The sequence below is a fragment of the Magallana gigas genome, chromosome 3 (genome assembly GCF_963853765.1).
Source record: "Magallana gigas chromosome 3, xbMagGiga1.1, whole genome shotgun sequence".
Taxonomy (NCBI): domain Eukaryota; kingdom Metazoa; phylum Mollusca; class Bivalvia; order Ostreida; family Ostreidae; genus Magallana; species Magallana gigas.
Window position 1 is genome coordinate 37,192,327 of NC_088855.1, and position 25,847 is coordinate 37,218,173.

Below are 25,847 nucleotides of genomic sequence, written 5' to 3' on the forward strand. Positions count from 1 at the left end.
ATCTAAGGGCGGGTCAGGACCCCCATCTGAAAAAAATTAAACTTGTTCAATTCCCACAGTAAAAAGTAAAATTACCGAAAATATGCCTAGAAAACCCCCTGGCACACAATTATCTCTCAACCCCCCCCCCCCCCCCATCGGAAAAACTTTCTTGATCTTGATTTTCTTGAGTCTACCAGTTAGTTTTTATCTTGAATGCAATAAATAAACTGGATCTTTTAAAAGATAAAATTAAAATTTTCCAAACCTTTTTGTATTAATAATCACCGACATGTAAAGTGACATTAAGGGAAAAATATCATGGCTTAATTCCTTAATTGACCATTTGACACAATACGTGCATGTACCACGACGGCAAATGACAAATTCTATCTGTGTACATACACAGATTGGTCTACGCGATCTCTACATATATACACATACAATTTTATTAAAGATATTGACTTGGCTCAAATTAAAACCAAGATGCATTTTTATATTGCTCATATGTATAGCTACCGCTCAGCGACATTTTCATTGAAATCGGCTCTCAGACTGTTCATAATTGGTCTCTCTCTCTCTCTCTCTCTCTCTCTCTCTCTCTCTATTTTAGTTGTTTTCTGATAAGATCAGAATAAACAAACAGAAATCTCATATGAATTGCAAGAGAACATTTAATACTGATGTTGGATGTAAACTTCTGTTACAGAACAAAACAAAATCATAAAATCATTTATAATGACAGAAGCAAAAAAAAATTAACAACCATTAAAATATGCATGCCACGATTATTAATATTCACTTCATTATCACTTATAGAATTCAACCCAAATATCAACCAGATTGTGGAGTTAGAGTACATCTAAGTGTGTCTCTTTAGATTGCTTAACAAAATAATTCTGCATTCAATTGCTGCTTCTTTGACAAGAAAGTATTCATTTGAATATAATGTCTCCACATATTGGATATTTGTCAATAATTTTTGTCTATTTTATTGTCTGGTTTTATATGCTCTCCTTAATTTATACTTCCAAATACTGCAAATTATTTACAAATCTGTATCTAATCAAATATGTCAAGTTTCTTTCTCTAGTATTTCCTTTCAAACCATTTTCTAGTGGATTCAATTTCACTTCTTTCTTTCTTATTTTCACTATTTCTATATCCTTATTGTCCATAATTTTCAATTTTTTCCATCTTTTTTACACTTATCTAATAATAATGATCTAATAATATGATCTAATATTGGTAAACTCGCTAAGTCTGTTTTTCTCTCTATGGCTCACTGCCGCTTATTTTTGCGCTGCTTTTTCTTCTTGTCCAGTCTTTTGATTGTCCGCTCTAGCCCCTTCTGTTCCTGTTCTATCTGGGTTGCAATGTCTTTTAGAGCTCTATGGTGCTGTTCCTACAATTGAAAAAAGCAAGAATTATAAAATATTTTGAAAAATAATAAATTACTTCAAATACTAAAAATGTGAAATGTACTTTAGTTTATACATGTATACAGGTATAAATAATCTTGTTATATATTTATCAAATTATCGAATTCTTATCAAATTTTCAGGTTCTGCGAATTTTGTTGTCCTGCTGGTACACCGTGAATGGGTTCGAAAAACGATACATTTTGCGTACTGCCAGTACGTATCGCATGTATGATGTATCTATCGGAAAAATGAAGGTTACTGTAAAATCATTTGATTTGTGAAGGCATTATTTGTGAATATTCATTTTTCAACAAAATATTCTTGGGGGTAGAAATTTCATAAATCTGCTTGGATATGTTATGAATAAAGACTGTGTTTTATTATTTGTGCTGGGCATCTCAACTGTAGAAGGTACCCATACAATCCATGAAAATTATTCCCCTTCCCTCCCCCTAACCTGAATTCTAATTATACTTACCAAGTCCTCCCTGGCCTGTGTCTGTTCTCGTTCTCGGGCCTCCACTTTCTCTCTAGCTTTAGTCTGCTGCTCCTGTTAATACGTGTACATGATAAAATATAAACAACCCTTGACTAAGTACGATTTTTTAGAAAAGAAAAATTCAATAATTCTAAACAAATCTGAAGTGAAAAACTAACTGAAAAATCAGTATTTCATTGTTTGACATGAATTATGATAAAAAGTCCTCAAAAAATCACTACAACAACATTATGTTTGGTCGCTTTCAATCTTAATCTCATTAACTGGTGTTCAGGTGCAGTCTTCTATGCAAAAGCAATTCAAAACATCTCTTTGGTATGTTAAAATAAGTTTCATTGGTAACAACTCTTTGTTTTCTAATATTGATACTGTGAAGTTGAGACAAGCAATCAAGTTTGTTATTGACTTCCATCATTGCTATTTTAGATCTACATAAACTGATAACCATCAAAAGTCCCATGATTTTTAGTAACCTAATAAAATATGCTTCTCATTAGGTTTTTCATTGACATGACTGCATACTGGTATTGTACAAATTATTCACAACTCAAATTCACAAGAATACCTGTCTTCGAAGACATTCTTCATGTGAATAATAGCGTGGACATTTGACCCACTTCCTGGTATGACCAATCTCTCCGCAGTTTCCACACTTGGACTTGGACAGAGCCTCTGACTGAGTCCCCATAACAGGCTTCTCGTCTTCCACCTGGTCCACTGAACTGGATGATGGATACTGGCTGGTTGTTGGGTAATGGCTAGATGATGGATACTGGCTAGAGGAAGAGCCAGCGGTGGACGATTTGCTGGGCCAAGGGGATGAGTTTGAAGACGATGGAGCCCAAAACTTTCTATTTCCATCTTCATTACTTTCAGTCTTTACTTCTGTGAGGAATGGAATATTGGTGATAAAAAGAAAGTTTGAATACACTTGGAATATACAATGTACATTTACTGCAACTATGCATTATTTCTCTTAAATTCATGTGGATCAATAATTATTTTAATAAAAATTTTATAGACCAGTTTCAGTTTTGCCAACATTCTCAAGTCAGTGATACTACATAGAAAGTTAATTTCATTGATTAAAGTCTTCTTAGTTAAGCAGTCTGGCCCTGCCATCACCAACTTTCCTCAAGTCAAAACTTTGGTGACGGCAAGGCCAGAGCTCTTTTAATATACAATCATTTCATCTTACCAGACATCTGGGGTGATCTGCCAAATGCAGAAGTGTTGCTTTTTAAACTGGTTCCACATTTGTCTCTCAAGAATTTTTCACTCTGTTCTCTCCTTATTTGTTGAAGCTTTAATTGGAGAAACAAAGATTCAATAACCCTTGTACATATATTGCTCATGTCAGAATTTGTTAACGTTGTAAATAAATAATTTGTTTGCATAAAACATTTAAAGTTTTGACTAACAATGTTAAGAGACAACTGAGAGATATATGAGAAAAAAAAACCATATTCATATAGTCTTCAATAGATAAGAATGTATTAAATTACATTGGGTATGCTTAGGGACATGTCATACCTTAAAAGGACCAACCATCCTTTCAAATATTAAGAATGTACTGATTGTGTTCTATGTCCACACCACCTGTTCTATTTTGAAAATTTACATCATAGCATATACAGAAAATGAGTAAAACCTGTGATGAGGATTTTTCTCTGGAAAACTTATCTTCTTTGAATAAATCTTTCCGCCATGATTCATGCCTTGGATTTTTTGCACTTGGAGGGCTATCATTTATGAGAAGACCTTTCCTTTTTGTTGCAGATGAAACTTTTATTCCTGCAAAATATTGCCTCTTTGAAACTTGATATAGTCCATAATTGTAAAAATAATCTACTAGTATAATTGGCCAAATATAAAAATAAATGTATTGGTTCTCAGACACTGCCACAATACGTAATATTCCTCTGCATCAAATTTAATGCAATACATGTACACGTATTAAAAAGGGGAATGTTTCAACAAACCAGTGCTACTGGCTGTCTCCATACTGTAAATTGTTCCAGACTATCAATGTATCATAGACTGACAAACCTGTACTACAGGTTACTTTATCTATACCTTGGGTACTACCTATTACCAGATACCGACTTTCATCCATAAATTAAAGCTTTAAGTTGTGCCTATCTAAGCCTGACACAATGATACATACTTTTAGATTCCATGACCTACTGTGGTCTTATAAATTTTCATGGATTTGTTATTCATGAAATTAGATTAAATGTTCATTGAAGTGCAAAAATTAATAACATATTATATTGACAGGATCATTGGCCAATAATTTACCAGTATGTAGTCTTAAAACTCTGATTTTTACTAAATCCACAAAAATTGATGCCCAAGAATATTCGTGAAACAACAGTATGTTCTGAACCTTTTGATGTGTAGTTGTCCTCGGATTCCAGAAGTTGGCGTGCCAGGTCTTCATCCATCTGAATCTGTCGACTCCTCTCTTCCCTATTCTCCTCCACAAAATCCTCTACACAACACTCATCTCCAAGTCCCTTCTGATTCCAGATTGCTGTCAGTTTGCCACTGCTTCTTGGATTATTAAATTCCTTATTCAGTTGTTTTGCAATTTCTTCGTCATGCAATAACAGGTGTTTATTTCCTTTCGGTCCAGGACTGTTTATTTCTTCATGCAAACTTTGAGCGATTACAGCGTCTAAGTCGTCAAATTTCTCTGTGTATTCACATGTAGTCTCTAATGGTTTTTTAGGGCTGACAACTTCTTGTTTGATAGATCTTGTCTCAATTTTGGAAAGATTGCTTTGTTTAGAAAGTTCATATTCTTCATCAAGTTCTCTCTGTAAACGTCTTGCATATTCTTCATCATCAATCAATTTCTTTTTGTGGATACCTCCACTTGACTCACTTGTTTTATCAATGTGTTCAATTTTTATATTAATGTTTATGCTTGATGTGGATCCCTGACTTAAACTTATTCCTTTGACAATATTTGATGTAGAGTTATCCCCCATTTTGCTAGGTGTCACCACCTTCACTGTTATTTGATCAGTTTTCCTGGGAGAATTTTGCATCCAGCTGTACTGAGGCAATTCTTCCTGGCTATCTTCTAACGTTTGGCTGTCCATGACAATTTCTTCATTTGTTATGGAACTAGCTATTTTTTCTTGTTTAATTTTAACAGGCTTATATACCAGATCCTCTCTAGGTTGTGATGAACACAAAGTGGTAGATTTTGTACTTACTGACGGGGTTTTATCTGATAAAACAGTATCTGGACTACTGGGAGATAAAGGTGGAAGAACTAGATTGTCACAGTACTCATCTTCATAGTCATCAGAGCAAGCATTGCTGTATGGGCCAAGATTGGTATTCTCTTTGTCTAACTGATCTTTGATATCATCCTTTAAACTTTTCTTCTTGAGAAATGACTGTGTAAGTTTGGGAGTTTTTGATGCAGACTTCTGACTGCGGGTTGGAGAGGGTGGGATAATATCGGAATCTTCATTTCCAACATTCACAGATTCAACAGCCTCTGTATTTATGCCTGTATTTGCAACACTGACTTTGTCATTCCTATTTGCAGGACTGATCTGGAAAGGTTCAGGTTCAAGTGTTGAGTCATAGGACTGTAAAGAAGTGGAAATGATATCTGCCTCCAAAACAGTTTCAGGTACAACCATACAAGCTCCGTCCTTTATACCAGTCTTTTGTACGTTAACTTCACTCTGAGAGTCTGGTACCAAACAATCTGCAGTTTCAAACTCAGTTTCCTTCACTTTACCTGGATCACTTTGTGTGACAGCTTGACCCATATCCTCTTCTTGTGAATCATTTAAAACGATACAGTCTGATGGTTTGTTCCCCAAATTCTTTCCATCTTTTTGAAGATTTATTTCATTAGTAGATCTTTTTGATTCCAAATGATCATCAAGAAGATCTTGCGAGTCCTTTATCTCAATCACATCCTCCGCCCTTGTTGGTACACCTGCAACTTTCTCACTTGGTATGGCACTGTTATCATTTGGTTGTAAGCTTAGTTGTAATGCTAATTCCAGTTCTTTGTCACTTTCATCAATGTCTCTTGAGACAGGACTTCCTAGAGATTTTTTAATGGACGGATTATTCACACTTTCATTTGACTGTTCAGCAGATGACTTTCTCTTTATCAAATGCTGATCTTCTTGTAGACTTAATTCAAGGGCACGCTTTAGATCTTCATCATCACTGTTTCCTAGATTCTGTTTGCTTTCACTTATATTTACATTGGTTTCCCTGTCTTTGCTCTTGGGAATTTCAGATGCCTCCTTACCCAAACTTGATAAAGGTGGCTTTTTCATTTTCAATTGTTTAAAATGATCACAATCAGTATTTTTATTTGGATTATCTTCTTTTACAGTGGCTGTTTTCTTGCTCAACTCCAAAACATATTGAAATTCCTCCTGACTGTCCATGTTTAAGTTTGGCTCAAGGGGAATCAAAGTGTTCTCTGTGCCTACAGAATCAGAAGCACTAACATCTACAGAATTATCTGCTTCTCTATTAAACACTGGCACATCCTCAGGCTCCTTGCTTTTTGATGGATCCACAAGACTTAGCTTTATGGCAAGCTCCAGCTCTTCCTCCTCTTTGGATTTTGTTGCTGTTGAGGACTTTTTTCCTGGTGAGAGAAAGATCCATGTCTATATTTCTTACAAATCAAAGTACATGTATTAAAAATTTTAATTTGTGTCTGATCTACCATCATGATGTATTGCTTCCCAAATATAAAGAAAAAAAATCATTTTTTTACAAATGTAGATTCAAACATTAATTCCACTTTGAAAGTCATAGACATAAAAAATTTCACTAAATAGACATGTAAATATGTAAAAACTGCCTACAGATAACATGTGATATTTTTATACCTGACATGTGTCTCCCTCTGACCCCTCGTTTAGAACCTGAGGGTGGTGATCTGCTGCTTGTTGACTGTGGTGTAGTTGGTGGTGATTTCTCTGGGGAAAGTAATGCTCTGTTTTCTTGTTCAGCCACCTCTCGACTACTCAAAGCAAGAGCCTATAGAAATGTGTAAAAAAAAAATCAGTGTTCCTATCAATTATCGCAAATCTTACATGAAAGTATTCGCTACGACCGATGTAGCATTGCGTTGAGTGATGACACTTTCTAATCGGTGTGTATTTCAATTGTGATTTGAAATAAAGATTCTGATTGGTGCATTTATATAGACCCGCCCATTTATCAAATGCATGTTGAGAACATGATGCTAACACGTCGAAAGATATGTCGGAGAAAGAAAACATCTCATAAAGTTGTACTAGCAAGTTAAAAATTTACGTACAGAGTTATTTAATAACAAACGGGGAGATGTTCACGTACATGTGTAAAATATTAATGAAAAGAAAAAGAAAAAGTTCCCTAAAAGCAGGGATCAGCACATATAGATTATCAGTCACAGAATAAGATTGTACTTCGCTTATCGAATAATCGCCAGAAAGTGAAAAAAAATCGCCAGAAACTGTTTAGTGAACAAATAAATTTTACGTTACCGTTAATAATGTACCATATACTGTATATATTGAAAATCGCATGAGTTTAACTGTTTTTCCTCATAAAAAACTTGTTGCAAAATGTAGATCCACGGGAAAATTCGGGTTGACACGCCGTTAATTCCATTAGACGTTTTACAGCATATGTCTTCACTGTTTTATTTACAATAAATATGTATTGAAATCTTTGAAACATCGTCAACAGCTCCGCAAAATGAAGAAGTGTGGTTTGTTTATATTCATTGAAAACTGTAAAATGGCGACTCGATCTGCACGTGAATTATACAATCCGAGGTCGATTAGCGTGTCAGTGTCAACATCAGAAGTAAATATTGTGTGATTAATATCGAAGAACATATAATAAAATGAATGTTTATACAGACTAAGTGAGTTACAAAATAACGTTGATCACAGATCAGTCCAAAATTGAACACGTTTACATGCCGTAAAATTCAATTTTTTGGTATGTTTGAAAACACATGCACACTTGTAGTTCTAATTGTGTCATATTAATCAGTCAAAGTTCAACAAAATGCAATATAGGCTATGTAACATTTATTGTCAGTATCTGTTGTGAATTCTTTGGAATAAGCTACAACAAAATAAATATAGCCTCATCTTAAATTGATGCGTTTAACAGCTAAAAGGATTTGAATTTTTCGATGAAGTATGTATTATATTTAAAAATGAATTGGGGATTGAACCTGTCTTAACAGCGTGTTTTTGACAATTGTTTACACAAAAAAAGAAGATGCGATTATTGTGAGAACTCTTAGTCAATTATTGCAGAAACGACACAAATACCACGTCAGCAGGTATGGGTGGGCGGGTACTAAAACGGCCAATGAAAATGCTTCTTTATATAACTGGAACTCGCAATCCCGATAGTGTCGTCACTCAACGCATCAGTTTATCACTCGCAGCGAATACACCCGTGTAAGATTTGCGATAACATGGAAATAACCTTTTCAGCTTACTACAAAACTGCACTGAACATTTTTATTGCAAACAAATGGTATGTTCATTTACAATTAATAAAATAATCTATCTCCCTATTTCAGATTTTCCATTTTTAAGGAGAATAAATTATCTCGGCTGTTTTGTATTTTTTACACCTCCAAACAAGGAAGAGTTTGATGCACCTAACAGCAAGTAGAAATGACAAGAAATGAAACTAATTATTTTACTGAAGGCACTGGGTTTCTAATGTACCAAATTCCATGTGATTATTTTGTAAATTTAGTACATTTGAAGATGATACTGGCTAATTGGACAACTTATTAAAAAATATCATATGGGCATAGATGTATGAACAAGTATATACAGGTATGATAATCATAATTTATTTATATAAACACCAATGCACTGCATATCCTAGATGAAAATTCAAAAAAGACGCTCCCCAAAACAGCAGATTTGTTAATATAGCTACATGTTTCATGTAACATTCTGGCTCATGTAACAATAATTCTTCCTTAAAACAAGAGGCCCAGGGTCCACATCGCTCACCTGAGCAACAATTGCCGTAATTCTGATCAAATTAGCATAACAGTATCAAAATATCTTGACAACTAAGTACAGTAAAAAATTGAAAATCTGCCAATTTTTATCCACCTCTTTATTTTTGGTAAATACCAAGCCCCTTTTGTTGTTGTACCTGTAAGAAGATTTTTCTCTATTCCTATATAGCCCCCCCCCCCCCCCACCCATTTTGTGGCACCACTTTTCGTTATGGGATCAGGGTTTCATTAAACTTAAATCTGCATAACCTGTGCTTTCACACTAAGTACTGAGTTTAGGACCGAAAACTTTCCCAGAATATTTTTAAAGATTTTCTCTATATATTCCTATGTAAACATCCAAACCGCCATCACGGCCCCGCCCTACCACTAGATACTGTGCTTTTGCAAACTTGAATTTACATAGTTACCCAAGGATGCCTCTACACAAGTTTAAGCTTTTCTGGTCAAATACTTTTAATAGTCTTAAAAAAGAAGATTTTTAAAGATTTTCTCTATATATTCCTATGTAAAACTTGATCTTCCAATTGTGGCCCCACCCTACCCCCAGGGACTATGATTTGAACAAACTTGAATCTACACTACCTGAGGATGCTTCCACTCAAATTTGAGCTTTTCTGGCCTAATAGTTTTTAGAAAAAGATTTTTAAAGATTTTCTCTATATATAAAAATTAATCCCCCATTGTAGCCCCAACCTACCCCCAGGGGCCATGATTTGAACAAACTTGAATCTACAATACCTAAGGATGCTTCCATTATAATTTGGGCTTTCCTGGTCTAATAGTTTTTGAGAAGAAGATTTTTAAAGATTTTCTCCATATATTCCTATGTAAAAATCCATTCCCCCATTGTGGCCCCACCATACCACCAGGGACTATGATTTGAACAAATTTGAATCTACACTATCTGAGGATGCTTCCATTATAATTTGAGCTTTTCAGGCCTGATAGTTTTTGAGAAGAAGATTTTTAAAGATTTTCTCTATATATTCCTATGTAAAACTTGATCCCCCTCTTGTGGCCCCTCCCTACCCCCAGGGACCATGATTTGAACAAACTTGAATCTACACTACCTGAGGATGCCTCCACACAAGTTTAAGCTTTTCAGGCCGAATAGTTTTTGAGAAGAAGATTTTTGAGAAATACCAACAAATTTTCAATATTTCTCAATTATCTCCCCTTTAAAGAGGGCGTGGCCCTTCATTTGAAGAAACTTGAATCCCCTTCACCTAGTGGTGCTTTGTGCTAAATTTGGTTGAAATCTGCCCAGCAGTTCTTGAGAAGAAGATGAAAACATGAAAAGTTTACAACAACGACGACGACGACTACGACAACCAACGGACAAATTGTGATCAGAAAAGCTCACTTGAGCGTTTGGCTCAGGTGAGCTAAAAAACATACCTGCTGTATCATAAAGTTTTCGGTCTGGGAATCTGGAGCAAACACAAGGTCGGATTTAACTGGATCACTCCCGGGTTCTGATGTAGAGGGATTCCTTGTAGTGTGTTCAGGAGCTGCAGGTGGAGAACAAGGGGAACATCAAACAGAACTATTGTAACATCAAACTCACAAGTACATGTACTTATTTTTATTTTGGAAGATTGTAATGCAATTCATTTTATGAAACAAACTTGTGCAGTCAGTACGTATACATGTAGTGATGTAGAATGCAAGCATTCAAAGCTTTTATAATTTTGCGCTAATCATGATGTAAAATATGTAAACTGACCACCCCCTAGTATATATCCTTTGGTTTTCTCGATGTTTTCCAATCCCCTGGTCCTTGGGTTAGGAGGATCCTGTCCCTGCCTCCTCCTGTTTTCTGCCTGACCCCCAGACCTCCAGTCTACCTCACCCTGGATTCTTTGTCTGTCCTCTGCCTTCTCAGTTCTTACAATGTACACTCCCAACATAAACTGAGTAACAAACAAAATGATACATGTATTATGAATGTAAAAAATTCAAAATGACATTACCAGTAAGTACATAAGTAAGTATACTTTTATGGGAGTATATGTACATACACCAAATGTTTATCTACAAAGGTCTAAAGTAATACAGAGCATGTGCATTACTATTACACATGCTTTCTTAAATTACACAGAGCATAATATACAGAACTGTCCAAAAGAATTATACATCCACATGACATCTTTTGGATAAGTGCCATTTTGTTTCTTTATGTGACCTTGACCTTGGTCAAGGATCTCAGATCAGGGGCACGACACACCATTAGGTCACAGAAACCTTTGTGCCAAACATGAGTCTGATGTTTATTCTCAGAAAAGCTATGAGCCCCAATTGAGAGCTGGGTATGAATAGACAGATGGAGAGATGGACAGACAGACGGACATGGTGATTCAGATATAATGTACATGAATAACAACCCATCTTTAAAGAAAACAAAACCCATTATGCAAAACCAACTTTTTTCATCATTCAATATTGCAGAGTGAGGGTGCTTGTTCTCTCTCTCTCCTTTCTCTCTCTCTCTCATTGGAAGATACCATCAATAAACTTTCATTTTTGGTAGACCGTGTGTTTCTACAAGTCACTGTAGCATAGGATGATGAGTTTAATCATTTGTAGAAAATATTTACTGGTATACATATTTCTTTTATAACTAATTACAGGGATGTTAAAGATGTTATAACAGAGATACTCAGAAACAGTTTTGTGTATAACAAGGGCACCGCTAAGCGGAGCATCCCCTCGCGACATGAGTTATTGTGTGTAGGGATGCATTATTTAGCAATAAATAGTTATGATAATGAGAAGACCACATTCTACTAACCCTCCATTACTGCAAAAACTACATTTTCTTTACCTGTACTAGATCTAAATCCAAAAAATATCAAGTTGTTGATTTGAACTGCTTACTTTCACTTTGGTTTCAAAGAAGTGAAGCGGAAGATTGATAACTCTTACTCAGAAATTTTGATTGATAACTCGTATACAAAATTGATTATGACATTGATTTAATGAAATAATAATTTGTAATAGTATTAATGGTTTGGAAAGGCACATGCATTTTTTATTTGTTATTTTACAGAAGTGTGCAATCTATGATAAATATTTTTTAGTTTTGAACGAATTTTGTCATAATGTGTGCCCCCCTCCTTTACAATGGTGTAATTTTATCTAAGTTTTTGCATAAAAATTTGACCAATTAATATGACATTGCATTTGTTTTAATCTTTTACAATGATGCATATTTGTGCAAAGGTTGAGGAAATTCTATTGGAAGGTTTTTTATTAATTTACTAGAAAATTGAAATGGAGTGCACACACACACATACATACATACATACATACACACATACATACACGCATACACACATACGAACACACACACGCACGGTAGCGATGCTATATCCCCTTCGCAACAAGTTGCGCGAGGGGATAAAAATCCATTCATTATATGATTATTGATCATCGTAAGATGGATTTCTTTTATCATATAAGGCAACTATAATACAGAATGTGTGTATTTTAAGATTTGTAGATTTACAAAAGTCATGCAGTTATCAAAATGCACCTGAAATAAACAACATCCTCTTTTAATGCTTCAATGTCAACAAAATACGGTGATTAAACTGTATTTTTCAAATAAGGTGTTTTAATAGTTTTGAGTTACAATAAAGGGGAATTTAAATCTTTTTCTTTGTATGAGATGCGAGGAAAACATTACAAAAGTTGTATATGACAAGTTGTATAGCCAGGTCAACCAGCCTTAAGAGGCAGATTCTCCCACTTATTTTGAAAGATTAATAGGTATGCAATTTGAAGAAAAAAGATTTTTGTCAAACACACACCAAAACTTGCCTTGTTTGTTTCTCACTAAACTACTCCCTTGATAAGACAAGCTTGTTGACACAATACTAGATCTCTGAATTTTATAAATAACTTCCTCATGTTCTACATGTCAACTGTGCTATTCAATCACTGATAATGCACACTCTTGAAACCCAAGACTTACTGTAATCTGCTCTTTTACAGTTTACAGCTAGTCAACGTAACAATGACAAAATCAACATCAAAACAGAATTCCAGAAATGCTTGACATACTGACACTGGTACATGTACCTTTTTTTCAAGAAATGAATCTACTCTTTACTCTAAAATACATTAATATATATTTAAATGGTTCTCTGATTGAGGATATTAAACAACTTAAGAATTTTTGCTTTAATATTTGGACTAAATCGGAATCCTTAAATAAATCTTGGGAGAGTGCCTCATACCCTAAACATCAGTCTTTGCAAGTGAAATCAATTTTGTAACTCAACTGTCTTACTTTCATAATGCAATGACAAACAAGAGGCCCATGGGGCACATTGCTCACCTGAGCAACAATGGGCGTTCAAAAGATATTGTGCCATATGGTCCCTCGGTAGAATAACAAAAAATAAATATTGTAAAGTATTCGAATTTTACACTTATCTCTGCATACACGTAATCTTTGACATTGTACCTTCATGAAATACTATTTTTTACCAGAATAAGAAAATCCTACACAAGATATAAAAGTAAACATTTGGTAGGGGTACACTGTCAAGTTGTTAACTTCCAATTCCCTATATTTTTGTTCTGCCCCCCCCCCCTTTGTAAAGCGATTAAAATATATGAGAGCATATAGGTACATTTTTTTCATCAACTACTTACTAGTTATTGTATTTTTAAAAAAAAAATATAATAGTTATTGTATTTTATTTAAAAAATCCGACATGTATAGATGTGAAGAAGAAAATTGTACCTCAATGTGCTCAATTCCTCAAATTAAAAACATTCAAAAATTTAATTTGTCTTCTCCATTACAATTAAATGACTGTTATTTACCTCACGTACAAACCAGGATAATTTTCCCCTGTGATATTTTCTTAGGAATAGCGATAATTACTTTATCCCCGCAACAGAAATGTGTCAGAACAATGGAAACTGTTTTAAAGATGTCGTTTTTATTTACTCGTGTCTGAAAAACTATCAAAATTGATGTAGATTTCACATTATTTATTGTATAAAGAGGGGGCCCCAGAGAGTAGGTATATACAGAATATCATTCTTTTATTTTTTTTGTACAAGTATTTAACATACTCTAATTCATATAGAATTTCTAATGTTCAACCAAAATTTCAGCGTCAATTGTAGAATTATAAGCAAGATACATGCAGAGCTCACAGTTCGCCTAGGTTTGAGTCATATTTTGTTCACATGAGTTTATTACATTTAGCTTAAGATTTTTAACTTGGTATTTCCTATTCAGCATTTAAAATGGAAAAAAAAATGGCCTAAGATTTTCAATTCTTTTATTCACTCAAGACCATGCAGTTCACTGGTATTTGAGGTTCAAAATCAGTTTATACAAATGTACACAAACACAGTCAAGGATCACATGTACAGTAGGAGTAATAATGACGAAAAAAGGTTAAGTTTACAATACAATAAGTTATTAAAGTTGGTTTCTAAAAGAACAGACTTTGAAAATTTTCTTAATTTTAAAATATTGACAAATATTTTACTTTTTTAATCTTTAGTTTTTAAGATCTGTGTACAAACATAGAATTATGAGCAAATCTCTGTATCTTGCTTATAATTCGAAGCTTAACACTCAAATATGGTTAGTAAATAGAAATTTTAAACAATTAAACACAAGAAACATGCACTATAACAAATAAAGAACACAATTTATTTTTTCGAAATGAATCATATATATACATGTATATACCTACATATTTCCGTCAGTGATATCAAACCCTATTTAAACTGAATAAACTCGCGAAAATGCCGAGCATCTCAACAAAACCTATTGCAATAATCTACCATTACGCAAAAGATAATGCCGAATTACCGATAGAATGAATTGTATTTCAGTACTTTTTTGATACATCACATTTTGCTTAATTTGCACAGGTAAACAGTTAACTGTTTGATTTACCGAAGTCTCTGTTTGATTTGATACGTAAAAATCACGAAATACAGATGATAGTTCCCAGGTTACAAAGCATAAATAATGAAAACGAAACGAAAATTAGAACAAGCTCACACTAACGTCATGTGTGAAAACTGTCAACACATTGAAATATTTAGCCTCAATTTACTTCACAAAATCGGCACCAATATATTTTGCATGTTTCAAAAATTTCCCTTCATACGCGAACTGTTGCACAACAAGCAAATTCATCAGTCAGATCGGCCCTTTTTCGTATAATGTCATGGCTGCTTTAAACAAAGAACCTCGAATACAAGTCTTGGTAAAAATGGGTATGCAAACCCGGGCCGTGGCAAAATAAAAGCCAGGGCAGATCGGCAATCGTCAATTCCAAATACGCATTATTTTGCAGCAATATTTACGGTGAATACAAATATACTGGTCCATCAAATATCCTGAAATTTTAATGAGATTGGCAGATTAATAACTGCCAATCTTTTGTTTTGCCAAGGCCAAGTCTTGCCTACCCATTTTACCGGATGCCGAACCCGAAGCTATTAAACTGATTGAAACACGCCTTTCCTTTATTATTATTTTCGTAATAACTCGGATTTGAAACAGAATTAGCCCTTAATTTTTGCAATTTATATTTTCCTACCCATAAGGATAATTTATGCTAAACTATTTTGAATTAGACTCAGTAGTTCGTGAGAAGAAGATTTTTAAAAATGCACCCCCCTTTTTCTACAGTTTCAAGGTTTTCTCTGCTTTGAATACAGATCGGACTTTTATTTCTGCAATTTATATTTGCCCTCCCATAAGGATGCTTTGTGCCAAATTTGGTTGAAATTGGATAAGCGGTTTTAGAGAAGAAGATCAAAATGTAAAAAGTTTACAGACGGACGGACTGACGGACGACAGACAAAAGGTGATCAGAAAAGCTCACTTGAGCTTTCAGCTCAGGTGAGCTAAAAATATGAGAAGGAGGTGCTGAAATTTACAATTTGCACTGCCTTCCATATGCAGATGCAATTTACCAAATTATTAACAATAAGTAAGTACTGTAAAAGTGGTTATTTACGCGTGGGGGAAATTTACACCAGTTACGCCGTAAGCTGAAAACTGCATAAATTACCCCAATGCGTATGGAAAATATTAAACACTTTAGAGTGGTAATCACGTATCTGCGTATTTAATACCCATATGTATTGTTTGACAATAGAAAATGCGTACTTAATAAATAACAGCATAAATAACCACTTTTACAGTATTATCTGAGAGAAGGTTCAAATGGTTGGTTATAATTAAACAATGATTGGATCATCAAAACAGATAACAATTATTTACAAAATGACTCAGTATAAAAGAATACAGATAATATAGTAGTACCCTGTACATTTATTTCAAAGTACAGCTCAATTATTACAGGGTACTTTTAAAATAGAATGTTGCATTGTCAAACATGTCAGTCATTGAAACCTCACCTGAATCTTGAGCTGCCACCATGACATGACATCGTAATGCAGCATGTTATGTAACTGTGCATTGAGGGTTGCATTTACAATACCTTCAATAGATTAAAAATTTCAATTGCATATAATCATTGCACCAGAAATTTTTTCTACCCAAATGATGTGTTTAATAGTATACATGTACATACCAGATATTCTGTTAGGATTTCCACAGGCTTCATTAATGCATCTGTTTAGCATTGTTTGTCTGCCCTGTGTGTAAAATTGTTTGGTTTTAAAAGACAATTTGGAGATTACCAGAGGCCACTATAACAACCTTAATTAAGAATGCACAAAATTGTGTTACCTTATTGTATGCCTCCAGATCATGAATGTTGAGAACATGTCTCTCTGCAGCTCCCAGATCTTTCTTGAATGAGTCGATCAGTGAAATTTCATTGATACTGTCCCTGGTCAATTTTGAAACAAGAAATTTAATTCCAGAACAATGTACAACAAAATCTAATCATATCTTCCTGTGCAAGAACTACAACTGTAAATGCTTTTAAAAGTGAACAAGTTAAAGGTTCAAATATGTTACCTGAACATGTTCATATTTCCATTTTGATGAATAATAATCTCCTTTACCTGAAGATTCCGTCAATGAACTGCTCTGCCTCCCAGGTCTTCCAGTCTGTCTGTCTGAAGTCTGTCCTTGTCAGTGTGGGGCACCTGCTCTGTCCACTGGTCCGCTTCATGAACTCAGCATAGGTCATTCCCTGTCCACTCAGCTGACCTAAAAACATTACTGTGTCATTACATTCAGACTTGTACATGCAAGTACATAAATCAATCTTTATAGTTATTCTAAATCAATATTTGCATGTAAATTGAAGAAGTTTGTTGTAAAAATAACTTTCCTTTCCTTTTTACATGTAAAAATCTCAATAAATTTTTAAACCAAAATTTGTATATAAATTCAAGCTGCAATTTCTCTTTACCTTCCCTTTGTGCCTCAGAAGCTAAAGCAGTGGCCCATAACAGCCATATTGCCGACTTATACCAAGAGGCTGTATAATTAACATAGAATCCATTGTCCAAGAAGATTTTCTCCAATAAATCCTTAAAATAAATTAATAAGATTGAAAATCATGCCTAAAAATTTCTTTGCAAATGTATATGATGCAATCTGAATTCTCTTTCCCTACATACAGAGACCTGTAACATAGACAACTTACAGCAACAAATTAATTATTTCTGATGGACAAACAAATCATAATGATATATCAAAACTTGTACCTTAAGGTTCTTCTGCTGTTCAGCTGATGGTTTGTACCTCCCACTGTTGATAGAACCCTCCATAAGGTAAAAGCACTGATCAATCCCACTGTGCTATATGAATACAAAATATCACTGTCAGCTCAAAAATAGTTATCAAATATCATTTATATGTACATACATGTACATGTACATTGTTCATGCCATTTATTGTATATTAACTATCATACAGGACTCTCAATTTTCTATACATGTAATGACATAAAATTGCATCTACAATTGGAATCTTCTATAATCTAGCTTCAATGGTAGCAATCATACCAGCATATGGTTAACTTGCTTCTGAAATCTTTTTGTCCTGACACTGTCCTTAAAATCTTCCCAACTCTTTCTCTCAACAAGAAAGGGTAACACCTACAATACAAAGAACAAACATGTAAAATAGGAACATGTACCAAGACACATAATCTCACTCCAAACTCTGCTTCATTTGATAGTTGAATTAAAATATGCAGTCTCAGAGTATAATTCTTTGTAAAGCTAGTTACATCTTATTTATGTTCACATGTTTTCAATGTAGGTGTACCTTCTCTTGGGTAGGCTGTTGCTGGGTGTACCTGAGGGTGGGGCTAGCCATTGGTGGGGTCAGGATCCATAGATAGTCCCCAGCCCCCAACTGACGAAACTGAACATCGACCCCTCTCTCTGTAGCTATCTGGTGAAATCTGTCCTTGTCTCTCTCCTGTTCATCAATGATGAGGCACACTTTCCTTGTCCCACAAACAGTGCTGCAATTGTCCATTTAACAGCAAACATCTAATTTATGCCTTATTTTGAATTCAACATGTTCATTAGATCAGGGCAATCAATCAATATGGGACTAACATACTTAATAGACTGTGGAATGTGAGGCACATTGTTCAGCTTCAGAAACCTCTGCACACTCTGCTGGAACTCGTACAACTGGCCGGCCAGCTCCTCCCCCTGCTCTGTCAAAGCGTACCTGGAAATACACATTTTACCTAGTTCAACAAAGACATTTTGTTTTACAGTTATGCTGTATTAAAGCTTATGGCAACACACATTCACATATATATTATACACTGTAGTATTATAGAAGATGTTTTTCTCCCAAAACAGACATAAACAAATTTTGGCTGTATCCCACTTACGTAGGGTTTCTGGAATCTTCTCTCTGTACGAGGCCTTTGGCCATCAGAATCTTTTCCATACAGTCAAAGCCACCACAATACTGGCCTGTACAATTATTCATAGAATATTACTTTAAGTAACATCTTCAATTCTTTTAGTGAGCAAAATTATAGAAAATGAATATTGTAACATTTTTAAAATATTGTTCAAACATTATGAGTAGATAATTCTATGGACTTTTATATCAAGTAACCTGCAGCTGTTAATATAGACATAAAATTATGTTTAAAGAAAATATGTACAAAAATGATAGGAAAAGTCAGCAAATATATTTGATAGGTTTTTACAATTAACATGTATTTCTGTTAATTTTAAGGTATCTTAAATAAAAAGGAAAATAGTTTGTAGTAGTCCCTACATAGCACTGTTGACAAGATGACCATGTGAGCCTCACCTGTCTGTTTATCTTGCAGGTCTGTGTCAGTCAGAGGCTGGGCGCGGAGTTTGATCTGGTCCTCAGTCATACTTAAGACTGGTCTCCTCTCTGTCAGGCCACTACAAAGAGGCGTGGATACAGATACATTATAATGTTACACATGTATTACAATAACAAGCACTTTTTTTAAGATTGCTGTTCAAAGTTATGATAAATAAATAAAATTGGGTTCAAATGTTTACCTGTATAACCCAAGCAAAATTGAGAATGGAGCTTTGAATGCCTGAAATGTCAATCGATAGGTTTATAAACAGGTCATTTTCTATGACAGCAAAAACGTGAACTACATGTAAAACCTTTAGTACTTTTTCCTAATTTTGAAAGACAGACTTACATGAGGAATATAAGGTTTGGACACTTTTGGAGCACTGGTTACATCTTCAACAGAAAGAAATACAAAATGATGTAAGAAAAGAATTTCTCATCAAGTTCTTCGTTAAAATTTCTGTTAAGGTTTATACCTTGCACATTATGCCTTCTCCTCGCAGCCCCAGCATGGATCAGCTGAGAGCATGGCATACACAGATTGAGTCCTTGTCCCCCCTGGGCATTCTGACAATCCCCACAATACAGTTCTGCCAGTGTACTCTCACAGTCATCACATGTAACCTGAAACATTGTTAAACATGTTTAAATAAAAGAATAAGTGAACAAACCATTACTTGACATTGCAACACATAATAAATGATTAAACACCAAGTAATTCGATAAAAGGGCATAATTCCAGAAAATCATAACAACAAAACTTCCTGCAAAAACACACATCTTAACAGCAACATTATTCTTAATTCAGAAGGGGCGAAATTTCCAGGAAAATAAGGGAATCGGAATTTCCTGCTTATAACCACATCTACACTTTGTGTCCTAAACACCCAAAGTGTTTCTTGACATTCCCTGCAGTTGTATAAGAGAAGCTGCGGTAGCAAAAAACTAGATTTGTTGCATGGGATATAATACATGTAAGTGGTGATCTAGTGGGTTCTTATTTTGCTCCAGTCTAAAACCACTCATAAACCCAAATTCCCTTCATGCCATAAAATCTTGTTAAAAACTACATACTGTCAATCCCACTTCAAAAAATAACTGGAAGATACAGTCTCACCTGCTGTACGGCCACCTTTAATCAGTGGCCACTTGCCATGAGCAGACAGTTTCAATCCCGCCCCTTTAGTTTTTCACTATATTTTAACTGATTTAAGCGGCCACCTGACTAACGCGGCCAGCAGCCAGTGTTTTAAGGTCCCGTGGTTTTAACAGGCCTGTTTTCAACAGCCATTCTGTCTGTTTTGTCACATGACTTCTGACTATGGCATGTGTATCGAAAGAAGCCAAACTTCGGCAGCTGATAATGAGAGAATTACAAATAATTGAGTTTGTAATTTGAAGTGTGCTGAGATTTAATGAGATGATTGATAATAACACCTGTTTTGTGTTGTTTATATATCTTATATACTTCATTACAAAGTTATCAAATGGCCATGAAGTCTTTCACTTAACAGCTTGACATGTACAGCAATTTGCCGATACATGTAATATGCACCTTTTTTCTAGAGAATTAATGGGGTGCTTATTATACATGTATATCGCAATGGAATTTTGGCACCTTTTTAAAGAGGAAAAACATTGACCATCGTAGTTCAGTATATTGCCTTTGTACGGAAACGCTACTTCTGTTTGTTTACCTCATTTAATCAATGGAAAATTATTATTTAGGCGTATTTAGCAGAAAATGTTTTGCTATCAATCCCTTGATAGATAAATTGAATTTAAACGGCCATTTAAAATTAGTATAAACTGTTTATTCAGCAATCCGAGCTGTGCATTCACCTTTTCTGTGTTCGCCGCCATTATAGATGCTATTAATAAATCTGTGCAATAGAGCCAAAATGAATATACTCTGTGTTTTTCCTTCATTAATTTGAAACCTGGAATAAGAGGCCACCTGTCTTAAGCGGCCAGTTTGTCATTGTGCCACAAGTGACCTCTTAAAACAGGTGCGACTGTTATGATAATGAAAAGAATGCTGAACATTAGTTTTCCTGCAAAACTGTTTATGTTTGACTCATTTAAACATAAAAGTAAACTGAGTTTGTGATAAAGATGTTAAATATATCATTTCATACTAACTTTTCCCCTGTTGGCTACACCAGTATTCCTGGTTTGTTTTGCTCTGTCCTCAGCTCTATCAACACTCTTTCCTTTCCGTTTTCTCCCAATCTCTCTTGGCTGGTCTTCTTCATTATCATTATCATCTGCACAAATCATAAAATACACAGTAAGTTTCTATCTTTTGCAATGCAAAGATCAATTTTAGTACCAGTATTAATACCAAGAAATTTTCACCAAGACGTTTTAAAAGTAAGTTTTGTATGTACTGTATAACATCTTCAAATTCAACTGTTTAGTATTTCATGAATAAATTCAATTGTTACAAAAATGTAACCAAATACACAAGTCTCCATCCCTACATCCAATCATAAACAGCTCTGTGTCTTTTAACATCATAAATGGCTCATCGCATAGTATTTGGTAAATGAATTAAAATTTGATGTTCCATTTCATACAAAGAAATCATTGAATGAACCTAAGTTTCTGAATCCAAGTTTCACTGCATATCTGTTAATGAAGGCCCCTAGAGGGTCACTACTGCGGCCAACATCCAGCTCTTGGTAATCTGTGAACATCTCTCCCAAATGGCGCTGAGTATAATAGGGGTTCATTGCAGCTCCTTTCTTTTTTAGATTGTTAATATATGCCACAAAATCATCTAAGGTTGGAAAATGGGGTGGCTGGCTCTTGAATTCACTATAATAAATGTACAGGTATATAATTCATATGATAAATGTAATTAACATATCAAAAATTTGCACAAATTAAAACAAAACATAATAAATGTTAATCTAGAAATATTTAAGACAAAAAAATTTGGGAAGAAAGTGCTCAGAGACCATAAATTGTTTTCTTCTGAATCAAATGCATTTTTTATCAATCATTCATTTGTCATACTACAAATAATATGTGTCACTGAATAAATCTACATTGTAGCATACTTTTTGCTGTTAAACAGAACAGAGAGAAGTGTCCTTTTCCGTGCCAATGACTTGTTTGTCCAGTTTTGAATATCCGGGTTATCAGGGTTTTTCCTCTTTTCCTCCTCTGCCTCACAGTGTTTGATGAAGAGACAAACAGCCCAGAATGGATTTGATGTAGTCTCAAGAATTGTTCCATCTTCCAAATTGTAATGTGCAACTGACCTTTAAAATTTGTTTGCAATTTATAACTTGCGAATACCCATTATTGCCGAAAAATACACAAGTTTTCTCTATTACTCTCTTCATGTAAGCTGTCCTGTAAAAATTTGTAGGCAAATCTCTGCACCGTTCATTTATTTAATTTGAGGAATAATTTTTATTCTATTCTCATCAATATCGAATTCCTTCTGGTTAAAATTAAATCCTGTCCATGACCTTCGATTTACAGGAAGTTTGAGTACCCATTATTGCGGCTCAAATCTTTTCGTAATTTTTCAGAAATTATTTGGTAAAAAGGACAAATTTTTAAAAGAATCTAACAATATAAGATAAAATGTAAGAATGTAACATAAAAAATTATATCATCAATGCAATTCAATCATATTATAAGCAATATTCTTTTCGATGTCCCTGCGGCCATATGCACACAAAAGGAGGAACATGTGCTTCACATGTTTCGGGACAAATGATTAAAAATTCAAGAATTGCATTGTTTATTTATTAAAAGCTTTTAAAAATTAATTTTTAGTGTGTCCAGTAAAAGAAATCATGTGTGTGAAATTTAATAGCAACGCCTCTGATTTACACCGCAGGTGCGTGTGGATAAATCTTTGATCCGCCTCAGGTTGCAAACAAAATGGCGTCTTAAAAGCAAGCAGACGCTCGGTTCTCTTTCTTAAATATTGTGAAGTAGAAATGGTATCTTGCTTATTTTTGTCAAATATCATAACACGGAGGTAAATATTCTTTGAAAATTGGGCTTAAGCAAAAAAAGCCCTGCCATCAAAGTGGATTACAAGTCAAACATTCAGTGACATGTGTCATCGCACGGATACAATTGAGATAAGTTTTCATAGGCTTATCTTTTTTAAGGTGAGTTCCGAGATGTTTGAAGTAAATTTTCTTCATTTCCAACTCTTATAGTGTCTCAAAAATTCTATTATTCATTTATTTTGGTTTGTAGCTAAAAACAACGAATAGATAGCAGAAATCTTGCTGTTTTTATAACAATCGTCAATAATGGGTACTCGGCTACTCACATGTTATGGAGATATATTATTGCTTGTAAAAGTTGAAATTCAGTTTAATTTTTAAGTGCGAATTCACGAAATTTATGACTGAAAACTTTACTTTCAGACTGGTATATAACCTGTGTTTAGCTAAAGCTAGGTTTATGCTATGATCAGTTTATAAATACACATAAACAAAAAATATTAGTAGACACTGAACAGGGTGTGTTACCTATCATCCGCCAGTCTTTCGTTATTCAAGTATAAGTCATCAATTTTCGCATTATTTCCCGACTGTCGTCTGGCCTCCTAAAACATGAAAGTGACATGTGCTTCTTGTTTGTAAACAATACAACTTCCGGTGTAAAACTTGCAGACTTTTTTGCAAGTGCATACAAACCTCTTTGATGTCACCGATCTTGGTTCCTGCAAAGTTTTCGATACGGACATTGATAAAATTATATAGCTTCGAAGCGGGATTATATCGCTGTTTGTTGCGAACATAAATTGTTACGCTGCGCTTTCTTCTGTTCATCTTCGTCCATCTCTCGCATCCCCGGATTCAACTAATGACGTAAAAGCGCGCTTTCATTTGATTGGCTAGTACCAAATACCGTAAATCATCTAATATATAAAACTTTTCAGTAGTGCGCGGATCAGGAGGGATGGGCTCATGGGGTCATGAATTATATTTACACCAAAAAAAAACTGTTTCGAAAATGGGCATCACCGGACAAAATTTTCATTCGGATCCCCTGAAAAAATTCTCAATCGGCGGCATAGGTGTACATATATCACGTACACATGTAGCCTACATGGCTAACGTTATATACGTCCGCTTTTATCATTTGAACCACTTGATATCTGCTGTCCTGGTTTTATTTTCTTGCCTCAACCTTAACGTTACCCTTATAGATTTCTCAAAATTTTAAAAATAGCTTCAAATTAAATTCAAATGAAAAAGTGTTTGGTTAACTAAAAATACTTAATTCTTTAACTTTATTAATATTAATAATTAATTAATAATATTTGGGGTATTTTAAAAAAGAATTATTTGATATATTTCATCAATTCTAACTCCCAGTGTACTCTTGGAAAACAAAATTTGATTGGTTTTAATTATAGTAGATATGCATACTTGAACAAAAGGTGGGGGGGGGGGGGTAAAATTCAATGTTATTTTTTAAATAAAGTTTATCAATAAAAAATTTTAATGTAGAATAATGCGTTTCCGTTTAATCCAATATGACCTTTCATAACTCGGCTTGTTGCAATATTCAACCATGTTGATCGGGGAAGTTTCGCCGGCGTACGGCACGGTACGCCGATTTCGCCGTTTTATAAAGACCGGCGTGGTGTTCGCCGTTGTTTTTTGGGGTTTTTTATTTTGGGGGGGGGGGGGATTGATAAAGTATATCGGAAAACTTATTGTAAGTGATGTAATGATATGAAAAGTATAGATATTTGTTAATAATTCAGTATGTTTATTAACTGAATGAAATTATAGTCATCACAACGTCATGATATAACGTTTAATTCATGATCTATACTACCGTGATGTTAAAAAAACTGCTGAAAGAATCTGTATATCGTGGTACTTTTAATAAAATTACATTAATTGCTACGGATTTATAAATTATCTGTTTTTTATTTCAATTTATGTATAAGAGTACTAGCAATGCCGATAAAGAAAACTTTGTGACTTTTGGACTTAAATTGTTACACCCTTTATCATGGTTATACCAATGGTTGTGACAATGAACATTCTCCATTTTTGTTTTTACGCCTGTATACTTCAGCTGCCATTTCGCCTTTTTACGCCAGCCATATAACAGGCCGCATTCCGATATGGGACAAATTAGTCCGCCGTTTGTGTAGCCCGTTGTGTTATAGGATATCGATTTTTTCGAGGCGGACCAAAGACCAGGTACTTTTCATGTCGATTGCATTGCAAAATTCCCGTCGATCGACTTAAATTTCCTATTTTTGGTTTGTAATGAGACCTGAAGCGGCAGAGTGGGCATTTTAAAACCGAAAATCTAGACTTTATTCCTTCTAGTGGATGAGCGTAGTCTACAGGCGTGAGCATCGTTTAACTTTTTAAAAATAGAGGGAGGGGGGCAGACTCATCAAAAAATGATGACAAGCGAAAAAAAAGAAGAAGGATATTTACAACTTTTCAAAAATCGTGAAAATCAAAATCCTAATCCGTGATTGGGGGAGGGGGGGGGGGGGGCAGAGCGTACTGAACTGTATATATAACTTCTAATTGTTCACATGCTCACCAACATGTGGGGGGGGGGGGGCTCCACGTTTGTTCACTTTTT

General features: G+C 34.5%; 1 protein-coding gene across 1 annotated transcript; it reads right to left on the reverse strand.

Moving 5' to 3' along the window:
• Window positions 1–635: 635 nt before the first annotated feature.
• Window positions 636–24,104, reverse strand: LOC105318101 (serine-rich adhesin for platelets). Its single transcript, XM_034480076.2, has 28 exons — window positions 23,921–24,104; window positions 23,753–23,829; window positions 22,310–22,513; window positions 21,844–22,064; window positions 21,387–21,511; window positions 19,721–19,868; window positions 19,594–19,637; window positions 19,442–19,482; window positions 19,218–19,318; window positions 18,784–18,868; window positions 18,501–18,614; window positions 18,198–18,399; window positions 17,933–18,025; window positions 17,633–17,725; window positions 17,335–17,455; window positions 16,982–17,129; window positions 16,701–16,803; window positions 16,543–16,606; window positions 16,367–16,449; window positions 10,683–10,869; window positions 10,355–10,467; window positions 6,792–6,942; window positions 4,292–6,544; window positions 3,554–3,696; window positions 3,101–3,206; window positions 2,468–2,787; window positions 1,882–1,953; window positions 636–1,384 (listed from the first exon to the last, which is right to left on the reverse strand). The coding sequence occupies exons 1-28, from the start codon at window positions 24,053–24,055 to the stop codon at window positions 1,262–1,264; spliced, it is 5,670 nt and encodes a 1,889-aa protein (XP_034335967.2). The 5' UTR covers window positions 24,056–24,104; the 3' UTR covers window positions 636–1,261.
• Window positions 24,105–25,847: the final 1,743 nt, after the last annotated feature.

Bases quoted from the DNA above. Each gene is read 5' to 3' on its own strand.
- LOC105318101 (XM_034480076.2), bottom strand. From the start codon at position 24,055: ATGAACAGAAGAAAGCGCAGCGTAACAATTTATGTTCGCAACAAACAG. The intron at 19,319-19,441 runs GTAAACATTTGA...GCCTCTTTGTAG, and splicing joins ATTTTGCTTGGGTTATACAG to TGGCCTGACAGAGAGGAGAC. The intron at 18,869-19,217 runs GTGAGGCTCACA...ATAATTGTACAG, and splicing joins CCTGCAAGATAAACAGACAG to GCCAGTATTGTGGTGGCTTT.